Source organism: Amia ocellicauda, chromosome 21, assembly GCF_036373705.1.
Source record: "Amia ocellicauda isolate fAmiCal2 chromosome 21, fAmiCal2.hap1, whole genome shotgun sequence".
NCBI lineage: Eukaryota > Metazoa > Chordata > Actinopteri > Amiiformes > Amiidae > Amia > Amia ocellicauda.
This window is the reverse complement of record NC_089870.1, coordinates 16,543,746-16,562,547: the sequence shown is the minus strand read 5'-3', so window position 1 is coordinate 16,562,547 and position 18,802 is coordinate 16,543,746. Positions and strand designations below refer to the sequence as shown.

The 18,802-nt window shown below is 40.3% G+C and overlaps 2 protein-coding genes across 5 annotated transcripts in view; one reads left to right on the top strand and one right to left on the bottom strand.

Moving 5' to 3' along the window:
- The window catches only part of flvcr2a (FLVCR choline and putative heme transporter 2a), a 25,181-nt gene extending 9,587 nt beyond the window's left edge, over positions 1–15,594 (top strand). Inside the window, exons 2-11 of one of the 4 annotated variants that reach the window (XR_010805147.1) lie at positions 216–357; positions 2,612–2,752; positions 6,135–6,202; positions 6,741–6,844; positions 8,940–9,050; positions 9,347–9,452; positions 10,191–10,302; positions 10,672–10,727; positions 12,135–13,397; positions 15,464–15,594. Coding sequence is in view for 3 of the 4 variants with exons in the window: in XM_066694075.1 (XP_066550172.1) it covers positions 216–357; positions 2,612–2,752; positions 6,135–6,202; positions 6,741–6,844; positions 8,940–9,050; positions 9,347–9,452; positions 10,191–10,302; positions 10,672–10,727; positions 12,135–12,209 (915 nt within the window). In the remaining variant the exon portion in view is untranslated. Of the gene's footprint in view, positions 1–215; positions 358–2,611; positions 2,753–6,134; positions 6,203–6,740; positions 6,845–8,939; positions 9,051–9,346; positions 9,453–10,190; positions 10,303–10,671; positions 10,728–12,134; positions 14,427–15,463 lie in introns of those variants that run through there. The other 3 variants (XM_066694075.1, XM_066694076.1, XM_066694074.1) reach the window with 3 other exon arrangements.
- On the bottom strand, positions 15,464–18,802 carry erg28 (ergosterol biosynthesis 28 homolog). The gene is made up of 5 exons (XM_066694077.1): positions 18,696–18,802; positions 17,296–17,449; positions 16,096–16,186; positions 15,860–15,978; positions 15,464–15,624 (listed from the first exon to the last, which is right to left on the bottom strand). The coding sequence occupies exons 2-5, from the start codon at positions 17,426–17,428 to the stop codon at positions 15,536–15,538; spliced, it is 432 nt and encodes a 143-aa protein (XP_066550174.1). The 5' UTR covers positions 17,429–17,449; positions 18,696–18,802; the 3' UTR covers positions 15,464–15,535.

Sequence of the window (18,802 nt, the reverse complement as noted above, 5' to 3'; positions counted from 1 at the left end):
CAGAAACCAGCTGTGTCACATAGTGTCCTTTCTCCATTGTCACACAATTTTATCCTTTAAAGTACATAGAGTGCTAACTTTTAATAGTAAATTATTGTTCTATTGGCTCCTTCAATTACTAATCATTAGACTTTCTCCAGCTTTGAGCAGTACTGAAATGCAGGAAGCAGACAGTCCCTTAATGTCTAATTCTTCTATGTTCTGTTTTTTCCCAGCTGGGCATTGCTATAGGATTCCTGGTGCCACCTATGCTGGTTCCTAACCTGCAAGACAATGACCAGCTGGCCCACTACATCAGCATCATGTTCTACGGGACGGCGGCCGTGGCGACCCTGCTTTTCGTCCTTGTCGTCATTGGTGAGATCCCAGCTTCCATGCTGTTGTGATGTTCTGAGATGTGTTTCTCATTCATGGGGACTAGCAAAACAGGCCATACTTTCCCTACAGAACAGTCGCCTTCCTTTGCTTTCACTGCACCTCCCAGTTTTCCCGTTTATGACACGTACAGCATCCCTGTGTGTCTCTGTGTTTGTTTTTCCATAAATACACACATGCACATGCATTTGAATATTTATGTGTGGATATACGGGGTTAGACAGGCTGAAAAGTCAACTATTTAATATTTAGCCATATAAGTAAACATCTTTACACTTTATGAAACGTTTTCAGGGATTGATCTTATCTCATGACACTACTGTTCACAAAAAGTATATTGCCATCCTTTGACTATAACTGCTGAATAAACACGCCATTCAGGTTTCACCTATTCACACATGGAGCTAGGATGCAAGGAAAAACGTTTAGGTTGGCGCAACCAAGAGACCCACTGAGACCTCCCGACCTCCCAGAAAAAAACGGTCTGTTGCAGAAACTCAACATCTGCTTCACAGAAGGAGGCCAGGCAGGGATGAACATAGAGCTGGCTTTCCTTTAAATCCCCCCCGTATGAAACAGGAGCCAGGGTTTGTTCCAGGATGTGAAAGCACCTGGGTGAAGCTCTGTGTCAGTGCCACCAGTGCTAGTGCCAAATTAACATTTTTTTTTCCTGTGGAGAGAGGAGGTAGATTGTTGTTAACACAAACCATGAAGTCTCGTTTATTGCTCGGCTGTCTGTACTGTATACAGTTTGAGCACAGTCTAAATGGTGATGCATCACTGAAGGTGCCTTTATACAATTATGTCAGAAATGTGAGTTGGCTCTTTGGCAGCCCTTTGTGGACTTTGTGTTCGTAATAGCCAGCATGGAGCTGTCGTTGTGTGTCACACTGAAGCCTTGCGGCCACGTCTACCTAGTGAGGTGGATGCTGGAGTGAATTATTGCATCACAGTCATTTAGGCAAACAAAATCACCCAGCTTCCTTATTTTGATGGGAAGGAAACCTGGTTGCATCGTCTGATCAGGGTGCAACAGTCTGACAGCTTGTTTGCTTGCTGATTGTAACTAGACTGACACACGACTACAGGGATCATGTCTTAAGGATTCCTGTGCTCAAAGTGGCAATCATGTAAACTCATTTGAACACTATACAGTTTATTTGAGTTGCCCACTCTCGATCACGTTGTGTTATTAGCCTGCATGTGAGAACACGGCTGCTACTGTTAACTTGCAGGATCTTTCTTATTAATCTTCATGTGACAACAATTCAAAAACAATTTGCGATAGCTAATATTTAATCACTAATCTCCATAATCTCCTGAAACCTCTCCTTGCCTAATCTGTCATCTCATCAGTGTTTATAGCACGGAGTCGGAGAGCAGATATCGGGAAAGGTTTATACGCATGCACACACACACACACACATGAAATGGCTAATAATAGCACACATGCGCACACATTTTCTGAGAAATTACAGCCTTGGGTTTGTGTGTAGTAGTATGATCAAAGTTTGTAGTTGAGACTTTACAGTATAGTACAGTACAGCTTAATACAGTACATTTATAATACATTCTACAGTACATTACAGTACCATACAATATAGTGTAATACTGTACAGTGTATCGCAGTGCAATATGGTGTATTATGTTACATATTTTTCCAGCTTGAATCACATTCTGCGGGGAATGAAACATCTTGTAAATACTGGCCATTTAATTTCTTTCTAGTAACTTGCATCTCACAACATTTGTTTACTTGAATAGGTTACCAACCACATTTTAATCCCTAACAACAATCTGAATGAAACTCCACTCTAGCCAAAACTAACATTTGTAGATAGGCCCATACAAATCCACAACTGATTAACTGTGTTTACTGGGGACTCTAACCTTAACCCAAGCTGGGACCAATTTGTAATCCTAAAGCTTCTCATTTACGTAAAATGTCAGAGAATAAGTATCTAAAATCAAGCCAGTATTTAACTATATGACCATTTCTGCCTTCATTTGTGTCCCCAATTAAACTTTAGCTTTGCCAGGTTTTGTAGCTTTGGTTTTGTTCTGTTTTTTTTTTTTTTTGTTCTTAAACATCTAAATGTTCAGTTAATACATGGAGAGAAATGGATTAGCCCAACATCGGAACCTGATCTGCACCAGTGGCCTCCTAGTGCCCCCAGCCCATTCGTTTGATTTGATCCCCATGTCTGTGCTGATGCTGTTCTGCCCGTCTCCTCAGTCTTCCAGGAGAAGCCACCCATCCCACCCACCCAAGCCCAGGTTGCCATGAGGAATGTCCCGGAGGAGGATTACTCCTACATACAGTCCATCCTGCGCCTCCTCCGCAACATGCCCTTCATCATCCTCATCATCTCCTACGGTACGTTTTCTCACCGCCTGGGCCCGTCTGACTGTGGGAACTCGCCACACCTGCTCCAAGCCGTAATTACAAAAACCAAAAACAAAAAAAATGTGTCTGGAAGATGGTCCTTTCTTCATTGTGCGCTGGTGGCTCCTATTGCAGTCATAGGGGATTTATAGATAAAGGTGTGTTGTATTCTTTTTGGCCTACTGTGAGACTCACAATTGACCCCTTCAGATGAAGAAGGCAAGGGAATGAAAATACTTTTAATGGGGCGAAATTGAGCAGATTTTCTCCATTAGCAGGTGCTGTGACATATGGATGACAACAGTGGGGTTTTATTTTTGAAAGACCAGCTGTAGCAAATCTTGGATTTTATGATTGGCTGTCCCTCAGAGCAGCCAGGCTCCTATTCTTTGGAAAAATGACGTAGCTTCTCAAACAAACATTCCCACTGAGATTGCAAAATGAACTCGTGTCGAAGTATTAAAAGACTGTACATGAGCTTACACCACCAACTCCTGGATCCAGACATCTTTGCCCCCTAACATTGTTTGTTATGCTATTGATTGTTTAGCAAGGAGTTTAAAGACACGCTCTAATGTCTAAACCGATTTTGCTGGGCTCACGTTCTTATGTGACTCATGAATAGATTCACTGCACTGTTAGTATGTCTTAAAACATTACCCAACACTTGTGCAATATTAGGTAATATTCAGCTTGGTTCATACTCCTGGGCATCATTCAAGTTCTTGGACTTTACTGTACTAGGGCAGTGTTCTGCAAAATCAGCTTTCCACGGGCACGAATTTGGCCTTATCAGCGGACAACAGGCATTCCACAGATTAACATTACATTATTAAGTTATTAGGTTATATCAAGGACCCAAATTGTCCATACTGTTTAGCTTAGATAATTTAATTTAGAATATTATATAGCAGGTAATGCCTTTAGTTGGTATACATTACACACATTTAATTTTGCTTAAGTATTTTATGTAGGGCGGTTTCGCTAGGGGGACTCCTACAACAAATAGATCACTTTCCTGAATTGCAGGGACAGCTGTACTTCCTCTGCCTGTTCCTGCCGCGTTGAAGGTGAGAGAGAATGGGGATTAGCAAGTTAGTTGACTGCAGAAATGTACAAAAATTTATAAATGTACTTTATTTTTAAGAGGAGTAAAAAAATAAAGACCCGTTGAACTGAATCACGTCGATTCGGAAATTAGACTTCTACGGTTGTTTTAACTACAATACTGGTCAAATGTTTTAGAACACCTACATTTGTCCAGTTTTTTTTTAAATTTATGCAGTTTAATATCTCAGTGTACTCTGAAATTAAAACAAAAAAATAAATACAAAAATAAATCATGTCATCTTTTTGTTAGCAACATCTAACTCCTTAAACTGGCAAACCCCTCTGGTACCAAATCCGTGTGCTTCTCTTTAATCCCATGTGTACTCTTCACTTTTGTGTTGTTTGCCAAGTGTTTGGTATCCCATGAAGTCCGAGACTTTTCTAACAATGTGACGCATTCTCAGATGTGAAAAATTTGGTTCTTATACCACCCGCATTTACGCCCCACATTTATGTTTTCAAGAATTAAAATCTTTTGGCGCTTTTCCCTCAAGAACCTTAGTTTATTAAATTTTAGAATAAGCATCGCGGGCACAGCAGACACCTCTCGTGGGCACGAAAATGCCCATGGGCACAACTTTGTGGACCACTGTACTAGGGGATAGATCCTGTTCCCCTGCTGTAGAGTTGCATGTATTCCCTCCCTGAGCAGAGTGATGTCAAGTCATGCTTTCTCTATTCTGTAATGTAGGTCAAGCCTACTCTATGGAGGGTGGGTGTTTATGTGACCATGAACATAATCCCTGATGCTGAAACACTGATCCCTTTGTGTCACACATTCCACTCCACACCAGAGCCCACGGTTAAAGGTTTTCCCAGGGATTTCATCTGACTTGTGCTAACCTCCAAGATTCCAGAATTCACTCTTCCATAGTGGAAAAATACATACATCACGAAGACTATCAAGCATGAAGATGATGGTGGATGGTGGATTATTATTGCCACTGTGGGACAAGGCAGTGCCACTTGCCACTGACGTCTCCCTGGCATAGACCCTGAAAGACCCAAACTGCTGAAATTGCATCAAACCAAACTTTACATTGTTTTCTTTCGATTTTCTCCCAGTCATTGGGGGAAAGGGCAGATCCACCTTCTGTGATCCGCACGGCAACACCCACGTCGTGCTCTTGCAAAGAGGTGTCAGCACTCCTGCAGTGTTATTTTTATAGCGTTGTTGTACTTTGCACAGCACCTGATTGTGGCTTGTAACATTCTTGAGCTGAAACCCCGGCGTGCTGTTTCTGATTTATACCCAGCTCCCCTGGCTGTATCTTCCATGGAGGGAGAGCTACAGTTGACTGAAATGCCACAGTGAAGAACATTCGCAAAGTCTAACAAGAAAATCCAGTTTAAAAGCCAACAAAAACTAAGGTCTTAATAGATGCAATATACTTCCTTATCTGAGAGTATAGTGATATTAAACCATGTGTCAGCAAGTCACATTACACTGTAGATTTGCAATAGTTGTGCTATTATGATCATGTTTGTGGGTCAAAGGGGCCCAGCGAGTTTAAGGGAAAATGTCAATTCTGCAGATCATTATGAAAATTACCCTCCTAGACGGATATGACTTGAGATATGACCGTGAACCTGACATGGTGTCTTTCGTGTGTTTTGTAAAACTTGTTTTTCTTGGGGAAAATGTATTCCACTTGTTCCAAATACTGCACCTGTTTTCAAGCTTCACAATACAGCATGAATGCAAATGTGATTTTCTTATCTAATTTATTATCTACCCATGGCCTTGTGGAGAATATCTCAATTATTGTTATTGTTTAGCGTTTTAGTCTTATTTGCTTTCTCCCTGCAGTCTGAACACCCTGTCCCTTTAGACATACATGTCAAGGTCGGCAGTACAGGCTGTGCTTACAACCCCTTACAACCCCTCACCTACATGTGTGCATTGACCAGCGGGAATCTTGACAAATCACACTGACAGCAGAATGCTACTCAGCTGTTTATGTATTTCATCATGGGCAAGAATGGTTTCAAATGAGGCCAGAGGCTTTATTATCCATTTGCTTATCACACAGCCCTTACTGAGAACAGCTCTGTTTTCAAGGTTTGACAATTTGAGCGCCAACTCTGAAAATTGTAATGAGTAATGTAATGAGTAATGAGCAAGAACAAATACAATTTGAAATCAAAGCATGTACAGTGAAATGATTGTTGTTCTAGCCTTGGTTACTAGTGACTGTCAAATGATGTAATACATGTTGAAAAGAAGCACGATACATAATCTTATTTTCCTTCGTTCTTACAGGACTGAATGTTGGCTGTTTTTATGCTGTGTCTACCCTGCTGAACAAGATGATAATTGAGCACTACCCTGTAAGTTTCCTGCCTGTGGGCTCGAGTCCGTGTCCATTGTACCATTTCCTTCCCATCACAGGCTACACAGCCCCCCCGCTGCACAGGGATCATATATTGTGATTATGGCCTAGGTAGCTTTATTATTTTATCCTTTTCCCTACATATATATACACTTTTATGGTACAAGACTTCCTGGTTTTATGGGGACTATTGTTAGGAAGAGGATTCCACCCAGCGTGTGTTTAGGGATGGTGAACATCAGTGTTTTTTCAAGCAAAACTGTTTAAATTGAGTTCTCTCTGAAGGCTCAGTTCAAAGCTTTGAAAAGGCTTTAAGAATGCGATAACCTCATACAGAAATCCACACAGGATGTTGTGTGTGCGGCGTTGATAAAGCTTGATCTCCATGGTGCTTTCTTGTTTTGAAAAAATAATCAGTGGTTGAAGGTGGGTTGTGGGTTTGTAAAAATCCCAGAGGAACTCCTCCATTGAACAGGATCCAAGGTGACAACCCATCTGTGTAAAGTTCAACCCAAACCTTCTGTTTGCTCCCACAGGGTGAAGAGGTGAACGCTGGCAGGATTGGACTCACTATTGTCATCGCAGGGATGGTTGGGTCTCTCATCTGTGGCATTTGGCTCGACAAGACGAAAACCTACAAGTAAGCCAGCCAGTCAACACTTTATCTGTCACAAAACCTTTTTCTGCTAACCAGCTCAGTGTCATCTGTGGCAGGATGACATGCCAGTGCTTTCCAGGATTTTGGATTAAAAACTGAAAAGTGTTTGAAGGTTCTGGAATTGATAAAGCGCTGAGTTCAAAAAGACCAGAAACGCTCTTTGAGAATTGATCTGCGCCCAGTGTGTTGGGTGTTGGTCACACGATAAGCTGTGTGGTGGGAGACTTAATCTCGAGATAGTGCCGAGGGATGATCTTTGGAATGACTCTGATGTGTGGTAATAAGGATGCAGTTATAACTCTTCTTTGTCAGATCAGTGTGATCTATTGAGAAAGCAAATATTGCCTCCGTATCTGTTCTGAAATGGAATGAAGGGCTTTATTTCTGCAGCCCTGTTGTGCCCAGCAGTCATTGACAGGGCTGACGGTTTATCTTCTCGGGATTCCCCCACAGTGTCGGACTGTCAGTCAGTCAATCTGCCAGAGCCCCCCGTGCTCGGGAACGTCTCCCGAGGAAGTAGCTCTCATTATATCTTTGTCAGTTCGGTTTGTGCTTAAAAAGTGTGTGCTTAGGAAACCGTTTGTATCAAAATCACGCATAAGCCTTCCAACACTGCCCATCAACTCAAAAGAAGACATTTTGACTTATGATAATCATTCAAATACATTCAAATACAGTTTTTGCTGTACTTTTACAAGTAAGGGGTACATTTAAAGATGTTTCCTAATATGTACTACCCTTTTACACACACACACACACACACACACACACACAGATGATTCCAAATACGTGCTACTCCCAGGTCCCACAGGTCTCTAAATTCGAAAAGCCTCTCGATGCCATGAGCCGTTTGTAACCGCGTCCCTTTAGCTTCTCATTAAAGTCGTGTTGCGGCTTACATTCCTTCAGACTCGGTGCTGTTCTTCTCTTTATCACTAATTACGTCGGCCTATCTTGAATCATCTTTTAAAATCTCCTTTACAAAGACTCGTCTGGGTGGATTATAAGGTTTTTCAGACCAAGCTTCTTGGGATATCCAGAAGAGCTGAATGTCACATCCGATGCATTCCCCTTCGAATAGAGGCTGACAGCTTTTATCTACACGTCCTTCCGGCTAAAACCTCAGGATATTTAGCGTGAAAACTCTTTGAGAAGTGAAGAATTCTCTGTACCAGGGACTTAGCTTGGGATTATATAAAGTTTTATTTGGCCGGATTTTGGAGGTGCCATGCAGCCAGCTTCTTAATTAGAACTGGCTTATCCCTCTGTAATAGAGCTAATATTTTTATTACCTCTTTTTCTTTTGTTTTTGTTTTTAATGAAATGCCTATCGCTTCTCCATAAAACACACATCAGTTCTGTTATGTAGTGCTTACCTAACAGCAGACCTAACCTAGCACTTGAAAGCGATCCAAACAATACAAATATTTGCATCCTACCTCCAGTGATTGCACCATTTAATGCATTTATAAATGAAAACCTGGAGACAATTGATTGGTTGTGATTCCATGTGGAATATCCACACAGGAAATGGCAAAGCAGAATGTGTTGCCTTATACAAAGAGAGGCCAGTGGATATAAAACTGTTTGTTTAAAGTATCCTGGCTACAAAAGAAGTTAAGGATGAACAGAAATATGACTAAGTCTTGCCTTTCTCCTCCTCTGTGATGGTGTTGACAGCGCTGAGAGGGCCCGAGGCCTGTTTTCTCTGGGATTATCGTCACTGTCACTCTGGTTTTCTCAAATGTGGTGCCAGTGTGTATTCTCTCTAGCGGCACTTCTCTGGGCCAGTGCTCGGAGCCCTTCTCTGAAAAGTCTCCCCTAGTACCATTTGGTTTATTGTCACTTGCGTGTTACTGGGGAAGTATTGATTTTATTTTAGTTAATGAAGATATTGTAGTCAGGGAAATGACAAAACCCTGAATCAATTGTTGAAGGAATGTACAATGACTTGCTAATAAAAATGAACATCCAACCCTTCAAGTGAATTAAGTGTCCTTCCGTACGAGGCTAAACTGTGTTGCGTAAGAGAGATGAATGTTTTGGTCTGTAATACGCGTGTTGTTTCCTCTCTTAGACAGACGACGCTGGCCGTGTACGTGATGTCCTTCATTGGGATGGTGGTGTATGCCTTCACTCTGGATCTGGGGCACTTGTGGGTGGTGTTCATCACAGCAGGCACGCTGGGGTAAGATCACAGCTCTTACAGGCAGATGCAAGGAAAATAGATGCCATCCCATTGCTGCAATAATATTTGCTTTAAGTGATGTAGCCCCCCCTGCTGTGCCACTTTACTTGACTCAAAACAAACAACGGCAGTGTTTCCAATCTTCTTTGGGACTGTGGGTCCTATACACTGAGTAAACCATAAATACGTGTAAAATAAAAATAGAATACCCAGAGTCTGTACGTCTCGATTTAAATAGAAACGTTTCCTAGAGATTGGTTTACTGATGTTGACGGGCGCTGCTGCTCTTTCCCCAGATTCTTCATGACTGGTTACCTGCCCCTGGGCTTTGAGTTTGCAGTGGAGCTGACGTACCCCGAGTCTGAGGGCACCTCCTCGGGGCTTCTCAACTGCTCGGCCCAGGTGAGTCTCTCCCCGCAGTCGGGCGCTGCTCAATCCGAGCCTTGACCGACTCCGCTAGCCTGATCTCGGCTCGAGGAAGTTTGGGTTTGGGGCAGAGATGGGAAGATCTTCCAGATTAGTTATTTAATTAATGTAGTTATTGTTTTATTCCTTCAGTAAAAATTGTCTGGTTCAGGAAGTCTAAGCCAGCTTTTATTGTAGAGGTACATTCAGTGTTTTTCTGTTTGCTGTCTGCTGATGTTCTACATTGTCCGTACTCCCTGCTGAAGGTCTATATAATCTTGTTCTGTGAGTGTTTCCAAAGCAGTGAGTCTTACCCAGTCTCTTCACTCACATGTGTCCTCTGTTAGCCCATCTCCTAAATGTCACCATGCTTGTCCAGACAGGTTATTTACCTACCCTGATAACTGTAGAGGCAGAGACAATGCATAACCTTTAATGGAAATTTCTTGCTCTGGGGTTTTCCATTACGTCAAATGTCAGTGTTCTACACACCCTAAACTTACATATTAAACCACTAATTAATATTAAACCTGTTTAAATGTGTTCAGGTGATTGTTATGAAATATGTCCAAGAAATGATTAAGAATAGAAGGAAGTCCCGTACAGTGGACAGAGACCTTGATAGGCTGTCAGTGTGCTAAAGGAGTGGCACGAGGGCTGTGATGTCAGCAGGGGAGTTGGAGTGGCCCCAGTGCATGTTCAGGCCTGACTACTAACATCTGTCTCTCTTCCCAGGTGTTTGGCATCATCTTTACCATCTGTCAAGGCAAAATCATCGACCGCTTTGGGACGTTAGCTGGAAACATTTTCCTCTGTGCATTCCTTCTATTAGGGTCCATCATGACAGGTATGAGTGTCTATGGAATAAACATCCAGATATCGATCCAGGGTTTCTTTCTAGCAGGTGATTGTATGACGTGGCAACAGAGCCCTCTCTTAAAACAGTACGTTTTCAATCAAGCAATTTAAAAGTTGAGGAATCCTGGAGAATTCTGTATATTTATGTATAACATGGCAAAGATTGCCCTCTAGTGGACAGAAGCAATTACGTCTGTAAACATTTTTGGTTTTTCTTTGAACTTGAAGGAAGAAATCTGAATAATCGCCTTCATGGCTGCAAGAAAACGAAATTAAGAAAATAATAGTACTGTGAAATACCATCAGAAATGTTGCTTTCAAGCTAACCCTGGGTCCTGCGTGTTTTCATGTCCTACAGGTTTTATAAAGTCCGATCTCCGGAGGCAGAAGGCAAATCAGGCAGCAGCGGCCAGTGTAAGTGCAGGGTGGTCTTTCCCATCTTGTGGAGCGGGGGATTGTGGGGGCTGATGGTGTATGCTTCTCTGGAGTTTCTCCACTCTTACATTCAGGCAGGCATTCGAGGCAGGGATCGCTGTAATGTGCAGTATTTATAGACTCGGAAGAAGGTTACAAACAAAACCAGGAAATTTGTTGAAGAAAAAAAAATTGTGAATACTTCCTCCTTCCTGATCTCTGACATCAGCCTTTTCATATGAACACCACAAACATGGGTTGTCTTTAAAAACAACTGTTTCCAGTTTTGTTAGGAGATGCTCAGTGTGTTCTCCAGAGCTTGCAACAGTAGGATAAGTGTGCGTAACGACACCTGCCCATTTAACAGCAAATCAGTCCTGGAAACCTGCCCAGCCTGGCAGCGTCTTGCGATGAAACCCCAGCAACTGGACAGTAAACACGCTTTTGTATAAAATATAAAAATGTTGGTGTTGCCGATTTTATTCTGTGTTTGTGATGAAAATGTGACAATGAGAGCAATGCATCTTCCTTCCTTCTGCAGAATCCTGTCACTTATTCTTCACCTCTCCTGGCAATTATCTATCTTGTTTTTTGGTTTTCCATGTGCTGGGTGTGGGGAATTCATACGATTTGACCTTCTACAGTAATCTGTAATGAATTCATGCTTACAGGGGCATTTCAATACGCTTCTCAGTCTAAAACATTGACTTTCACAATCCCTACCCCATCTTGTGTAACACTCTCTGCCAAGGGCTAAGGTCTGATCACAGATACAGTGCGAAAATGTAAGTTTGTGATTTAACAATTGTAATCGTGTTAGAAATTTCTGGACTCCCTAAAGCTTGGCTCAAAAGCAAACCGAGCTTGTTCATCAAAGACCAAATCCTCTTTTGGCATGATGTGTTTTATGAATGGTGGCTCCTTATATTAACTCTGAGGGTTAGCAAAAAGCTGGCCTGTTGGTCACTTTTGTGGGTGTACAGTATAAACAAAGTTTGGGATATTTGATCAGTTGAAGTACAGTCTGCAGGATGGGCAGTCACTGGCATTTAACAGGGTTTGGCCTTGATTTCTGTTTAACTGCCACCTATCCAACAGACATGCCTGTGTTTGAGCCAAGTGTTCGCAAATAAGCATGCTCCCCCCGAGGAGTCCTAATCAAACTCTCAAAAGTATAGCCGTGCCGTGAACCGCACTGTCAAAATAAAATCAGAAATACTCTGGAAAGGAGATCTCCTCTGGGAAACACCCACACAGTTTTCTAAGTCTTCAAAAGCTTCCCTTTCCCAGAGATTTCCTTTCGTGCCTAATGCAGTGAATGTTACCTTGCTCGACTGGAGGGGGGTCACAATGTTGGTCTGAGCAGCGTGTTGGTGCTGCTGTGCGTGACCCCAGCTGTTGTTCCAGACTGCAGCTGCTGTCTCCCCACATCAGGATTATGGGGCCACAGCGCCCATCAACCCCCAGTTGCTGCACCCTTGATCACTAACCCAACCACACTAAACACAAAAACCTCAAGGTAGGATGAACCACTACCATCTTCTGCCAATCAGCACCCTTTGTTTCAAATTCAGTGTTTATTCTATATTCACAATTATAAATCCTTCACACACAGCCTCTCTTCACGTTGCAAATTTGATTTTCCTTTTGAGAATGGTGGGAAATTAAACACAAACACTTTAGGAGCTTGTATTGAGAGGATTACAGACTATATCCTGGAACAAGTCATGAGTTTTTCTGCACTAATTCTGCACTGATCCACCCCTGACACTCCCAGTTATTAATGTGGTGTTGCAGGTTACATCCTGTATATATTTAATTGCTTTTCTTAATAGCTGTTGGATAATATGACATTGAAACGTTTATCGCTCCAGTTAATGTCTAATCAGGTTGGCCCTGGAGTATGCCGGGTTATGTCCGGTGTTTTGGCCGTCCACTCTGTGTCTCTTCACTTCTCACCCCAAGCAGTTTAAGGGATCATTAACTTACTTCGTATGACCGCTTAATTAATCTCCTAAAGCTACAGGATTCCCAACTGTGAAGGATAAAATGGCAAATGTACAGTTTGCAACCTTACTGGGGAGAAAAGTGTTTAACTTAGAGTGAAGGTAAAAGTTTTATGATTGTTTTAGGATTTTTTTTACAGCAAACTTTAAAAAACCCACAGTGGGTGCAGCTTTCTCTCAGAGGAAGAGTATTTTGAATAGGTATTTATGCTGGTGGATATGAAGATTATCTCAAAGTCACTCAACATCAGGATTCAGTGATTTACTCACACAAACTTACAACCTTATTTTGTTCTTTCTGTAGCCTCAGAAATATAGCAAATGTTTGTGAAATGTATTTTTTGTGTGTAGATAGATGCGTTTGTGAGAACTGGAAGGGCGGTTCCTGTATGTATTGACAATTGCATGGCTGCAGACTCGTGGATAATAATGTCTCAGTGTCGTTTTTGTCTTTATTTGTTACTCAGTGTTGTGTTCCTATCTTTGCACAATCTCACATTTTGTGTATTCATTATTATTTGCTAGAATTCAGCAGATAATCCAGAGGAATGCGTCTCTTCGGCAGTCATCCTGAACGAGGCCAAGCTGTAGTCTGTCATACCGAGGGCCGTGTGTTCGGATGCTCACACGTGGAACACGAAAGAAGAAAATCCTTGTTTTGTTTGTATGTAGGATATTTACTGGACTGATTTCATGTTTTATATCTTTTTTTTAAATTGTTGTGCATTGTTATACTTTACAAATTGGATGAGATTCTGGGTAAGAAGCTTGTGTTCTGGTATGAGTCACAGTACGGTGCTGAGGAGCACAAGCTAGTTATCAGGAACCAAGCTGACTTGAAGGAATGTACAGATCATGGTCTTGAGGCTAGAATCAGGTTTAGTTCAAACTTAAGTGTAAATTATAATATCAATTAAGGGCATAGTGACTTGTGGATGTTCGCTATAGACTGTATTTCAGTCCTAACACTTAGCAACTTCTGTCAAAATGTTAATTGGCTGTACATGTAGAGTTGATTATGTTTGTGACCAACATAGTATTTTGAAGGTGTAATTAATCCCATTCCCATTAATTACAACTAATAGAGTATTTTCAAAAATTTTAACTCTAAAAATATCTTTATTTATTTTTTAAGATCAACAACTAATTATGAAAAGACTAAAGAGTATACTTTTGTATAAAGTGTTATTTTACTAAATGTATACATTTACATACATACAAATTACAAGCTCAAATTAAAAGTGACCGATTTGCCAGGGAATTTTCAGGACATGCTGAGTGGATATTTACACCTCTGTATATATTTATACCTGTAGAATATTAGCTGTCCTTGTAAGCTGATATTATTAGTGTCTAGCATTTCAAGTTCGGTGGCGTGCTTTTGATTAGCACCACATAGATACAATAGATGCCGTGCATCTACGTAGCTCTATCACTGGAAAGTGTAAAATGTCACTTATTAGTATTACATTCTGAAGTATTACTTCATATAGACTGGCATGAATGCCTTTGTTAGAGGCATCAACTCAAGGTTCACAGTGCAGAGAATCAGAAACTAACAGAAGTAACAATGACACACTGTAGGACACTAAATGAATCTAGGTTGATGCTCTACAAGCAGAACATGTATTTATGCTCCATTTCATGTCATCACATTTGTCATGTGTACATTAAATACAATTTCAATCTTTAAGTATGATGACCTCCATAATGAAGACTAAAGACTACTTATGTTTAACATTTCCATTCCCTGTAGCAGTTCAGTTATCTGTTGGTTACTGAACAACTAAATATACATGATAAACTTGAAAATGCAGTGGATATCAGGCATATCTGAGTCATACAATTTAGAACTGTATTGTAATTATTATGGAATCTTACAAGAGATTGTTATTGATATTTTTGATATCCTAAATAAAGAGTAATGAAATGCCTAATGCTCTTTTAATAAAGGAGATTCATAATATAGATCATCATTATAGTTTTATAAAATGTCAGAACACTTTTTCAGAAATATCCTATGTAACTGCTCTATTGTTGACATATTTTTCCTCCAAAAGTTTGGATCATTCTGTCATTAACCACTAATGGACAGCCCAGAATGCATAATGATTAAAACAAAGATTTTAATCATCATAAATACTTAATGCCATATAATAAATGAAAGGCACAGTTTTTTCATGTTCCCAAATTTCCTTTTTTTACAATTTAACATTTATTTATTCACATTTTTAACATGGATTTCAAGTGAACTACTTGTATCAAATATCTTTAAAATATAGCTTTTTGTATGCTTTGGTCATTTTTAAAAATTGTATTTGCTTTTGTTAACAGTTCTCATCTAGTTCAGTTTAATCCCAGCGTCACGTACTGCTGTTTCAAACGTCTCCTATGTGTATGCTTTCACTGGTGTTTGGCACAGTAATGAGAACAGAGATCACATTACTTACAAGTACAGGGAATTAAACTGTGTAAGCACAGCCTTATAAAACAGTCCACATCCCCAATGATGGGAGAAACAGTTTTGCTCCCTGAATTTTCAAGGGACTGTGATCATCTGACAGATGGGTAAAAGATTCTGTTTCGGTTGGCGCAAAGGCTACTAGACAATATCACATACCGTACAGTAAAATACATGAATATTAAACATTCTTACTTAAAAAGGAAGCAATTGTTGATTCCCAAAATGAGATCTGGGATTTACAAATTGATAAAAACGTTTTCTCTCAGTCCAGCAGAAGGCGTTGCAGCCTTCCTGGCCCTGTGGCACGATGCGTGATGGGAAGCTGTCCGCATTTCCGCTCAATTGCGTTTCTTCTGCCTCGCCCCCACCACTTCCTGGGGTTCTGCCACGCACTGCAAGCCAATCAGCATCCCCACGATGGAGAAACCTGCCACAGTGAAGACGGGACCGTTATGGAGACCGATAAATCTGAATACTGACCATAGAATTCCTTCTGGGACAATCTCTAAATTCTTCTCAACATTTGCAACATTTATACCTAAGTTACTGATGAACAGCCATTAAATGTTTAGTAACATAATTGTGAAATCCAAGTTCTCAAACCAACAAGGGTGGCAGAAGATATTTGTTTCACTAATCATGTTTAAAAGTCTTCTACTTACTTGCCACTATGAGTGGTGCCATAACTCCAATAGTCAGAGGGGCAGTTTTATAAATGAACACCTCAGACAAGAAGTGTCCCAGTGCTAGAACAAACGTCCACAGTGTGATATGATAGAGCCTGCAAGACACGTGGTAAAAGTTGAAGAGTTGTCAAAGTATTTATGAAAAACATTATGAAGCTACATTAGATTTACAACATGCACCCGTGCGTGATGAATTGCGAAAGATTTCTCACGCTTTGTTCTGGATGTCTATGGCACAGGCACAGCGAATGATGGAGGACAGCAAGGTCCAGATTCCAAAGGTTCGAGCTTGAAGGCCGTTTACTGGAAAGAAAGGTTGAAATATAGACACAGAGCACTTACTTTTCAAATCAGAATCTCACATTCTAGATTTAAAGATGAAACAGTTTTTTTTTTTCCTGTTTCTGATAACGAATATTCCATATTATTATTATTATGGTCACACATTACAATAATGGGCACCCATTCTTAACAAATTGATGTGTGAAAACCACAGGAATATCATGAATACCTTCTGTACTTAATCGGAGTTCTGATATTAATCACACGTATAACAAGATTAGGGTCAACATTAGGGATAGGGTTACAGACTAGGTTTGGGATTAGGTCTTATATAAATGATCAATATCAGAACTCAGTGGAAGTGCATGAAATTCAGTAAAAAGCCTTGATTACATCCAAGCTTTAAACCATCAATCAAAAACTATAAACCTTCTACTTGGTGGTAGATATTTATGTGACAGAGACAGTGTTTTTAATAAATTTAAATTTAAAAAGGGATTTGGCAGAAAAAAAAAAACGTTCCTATGGCTGCCAGATGAAGCTCCACAGATAATGTGACACTGTTTCAGTTTATTAATCATAATGAGCCACTCAATGTGTGTGGCACCAACATATGTGCGATCTACACCACATAATTATTGATTATGTTTAGTCTGTAGGCATCTTCACTCCAGCTATTGCAACCCAGAGCGAGTGAGAAAACAGAAAACTGTTCCAGTATGCTACTCTGTCTGTATCTGGTCTTCATTAAGGTTTATTATGATGTGGTATAACCAGGGTGTGTCTACATTGCTTCATCACAGAGCACAATGCCCAAAACTGTGAGATCCACACACTGCTCTCCAGCAGTACATTTGGTTTTCCGAACAGTGCATTACAAATCTTGGCTTTGTGACAATAAATATGTCAGGACTGGATAAAATACACCTGATTTAAGATGATATCGGATAATATCAAAACTTCTCAAGGATTGCTCCCTTAGTTTGAAATCTTAAACCTTTACACAGCCTCTCTTCTTATAATTATCTACTACTATAGAATCCTGCAGTATGTTTTTCTCAATTAAGTCAGATGCACCAAGCTCACCCCCCCCCTACAGCACTGTCTTTCTGTATTATGAAGACACTCACCAAACTCCGGTGTTCCAGTGTACAGTTTCTCAGAGAGGAAACTGTGATCCCGAAAACTCTGCACCGTGTTCCCCATCGCAATGACTGACACCATTACGAGCCAACTACGAAGCACGTTCAGGAAGCGACTCATTGTTGTTGTACCCTATTGATACTGCAAAAACAAAAAGGTAGGAAAACAATCACACACACAACTAAACTTATGTAAATATGTATTTATGTATGCATGTATCTAGCAGGGGTCTGAAAGCCCGAGAAGTCCTGAGAAGCTACAGAAATGTTTGGTCCTCATTCCAAGCAGTTTCTGAATAACATAATTGTACCATTTGGGTGAATTAGTCAAAATATAAGATCTGTAGCTGCTAATTTAAGACTATAAAAGCTGATGGCAAGGGGGCCTGCAGTTTGATTAGTAGATTAGATTAGATTAATTATACTGGATTATAAAATAGTCTGCTCAATTTAGCAAAGGTTCAATGCCCAGTCTGCACATTGAATTTGGGGGTAACTTTAATGACAATGTGGTAAACCCATTATGACAACACTTTAAAATCCCCAGCTATTCTTATGGAGTTCACGTTAGTATTATATGGAAATTGCCATTAAACAGTACACTACAGGCAATGTCAACCCCTACAAGGACATTATAGTACTGTATAAGGGGAACATGGCAGCACAGATTGATTCACAATACATTGCCAGGGAATCTGAAATCCGAAAATGGTTACTGTATTGGGACCACTGATTTATTATGTTACTTATTTATTACTATAGTACTTCATATACTTTGCTGCAATTCGTGTTGTATATTGCATCACTGATCTCAGGAGGCAGAAACCAGTAATTTACTATAGGGACGGTACAGTAGGGGATGGAAGGGATTACAATGTAAAGCCACCATTTAAAAAGCTGCATCATATTCATATGCATATACCCACATCTTAAACACAGCCGTGTGAATTCGTTAAATTAATTCTGTATGAGTCCATGAACGAATTACTTACTTTATTACTTATTAAGATGTTGTGTATGCATGTTGTTTATATAAGAGAGATGTTAATAACACATCTTAAAATACGACGAAAAGCACAGACCAATTGACACTTAAAAGCTTGCTAAAATGAGGTAACTTTGAGCCTCATAGCAAAATAGATTACATTTAATCACGTTTTTGTTGCAAGGGGGTAAAGTCACAATTCAGTTTTCTATAGTTAAGGCACAATCAATCCTGACAAGTATATATTCGATTTATTTGTTGAATTCAAAAAACGAGTGACCTCCCCATTTAAACGAGAAGGTATCAGTACTAGCCACGCATTTTGTACCATTGTTGACTTTCGCTATTTAAAAAAGATTATTGCTCACAACAACAGTATCATAATAATGCAATGGTCTCTTACCTCAGTACCGAAGAATTATTTAAATGACATTTCGCACAGAAACCACTACCACTCCATCGCCTTAGATAATGATTGGCTACTTGTAACGAACCTATCGGGAATTAGAG

Coding starts and splice junctions, on each gene's coding strand:
- erg28 (XM_066694077.1), bottom strand. CDS start 17,428: ATGAGTCGCTTCCTGAACGTGCTTCGTAGTTGGCTCGTAATGGTGTCA. Junction 16,187..17,295: donor CACTGGAACACCGGAGTTTG/GTGAGTGTCTTC, acceptor CTTTCTTTCCAG/TAAACGGCCTTCAAGCTCGA. Junction 15,625..15,859: donor GGCACCACTCATAGTGGCAA/GTAAGTAGAAGA, acceptor TCACTGTGGCAG/GTTTCTCCATCGTGGGGATG.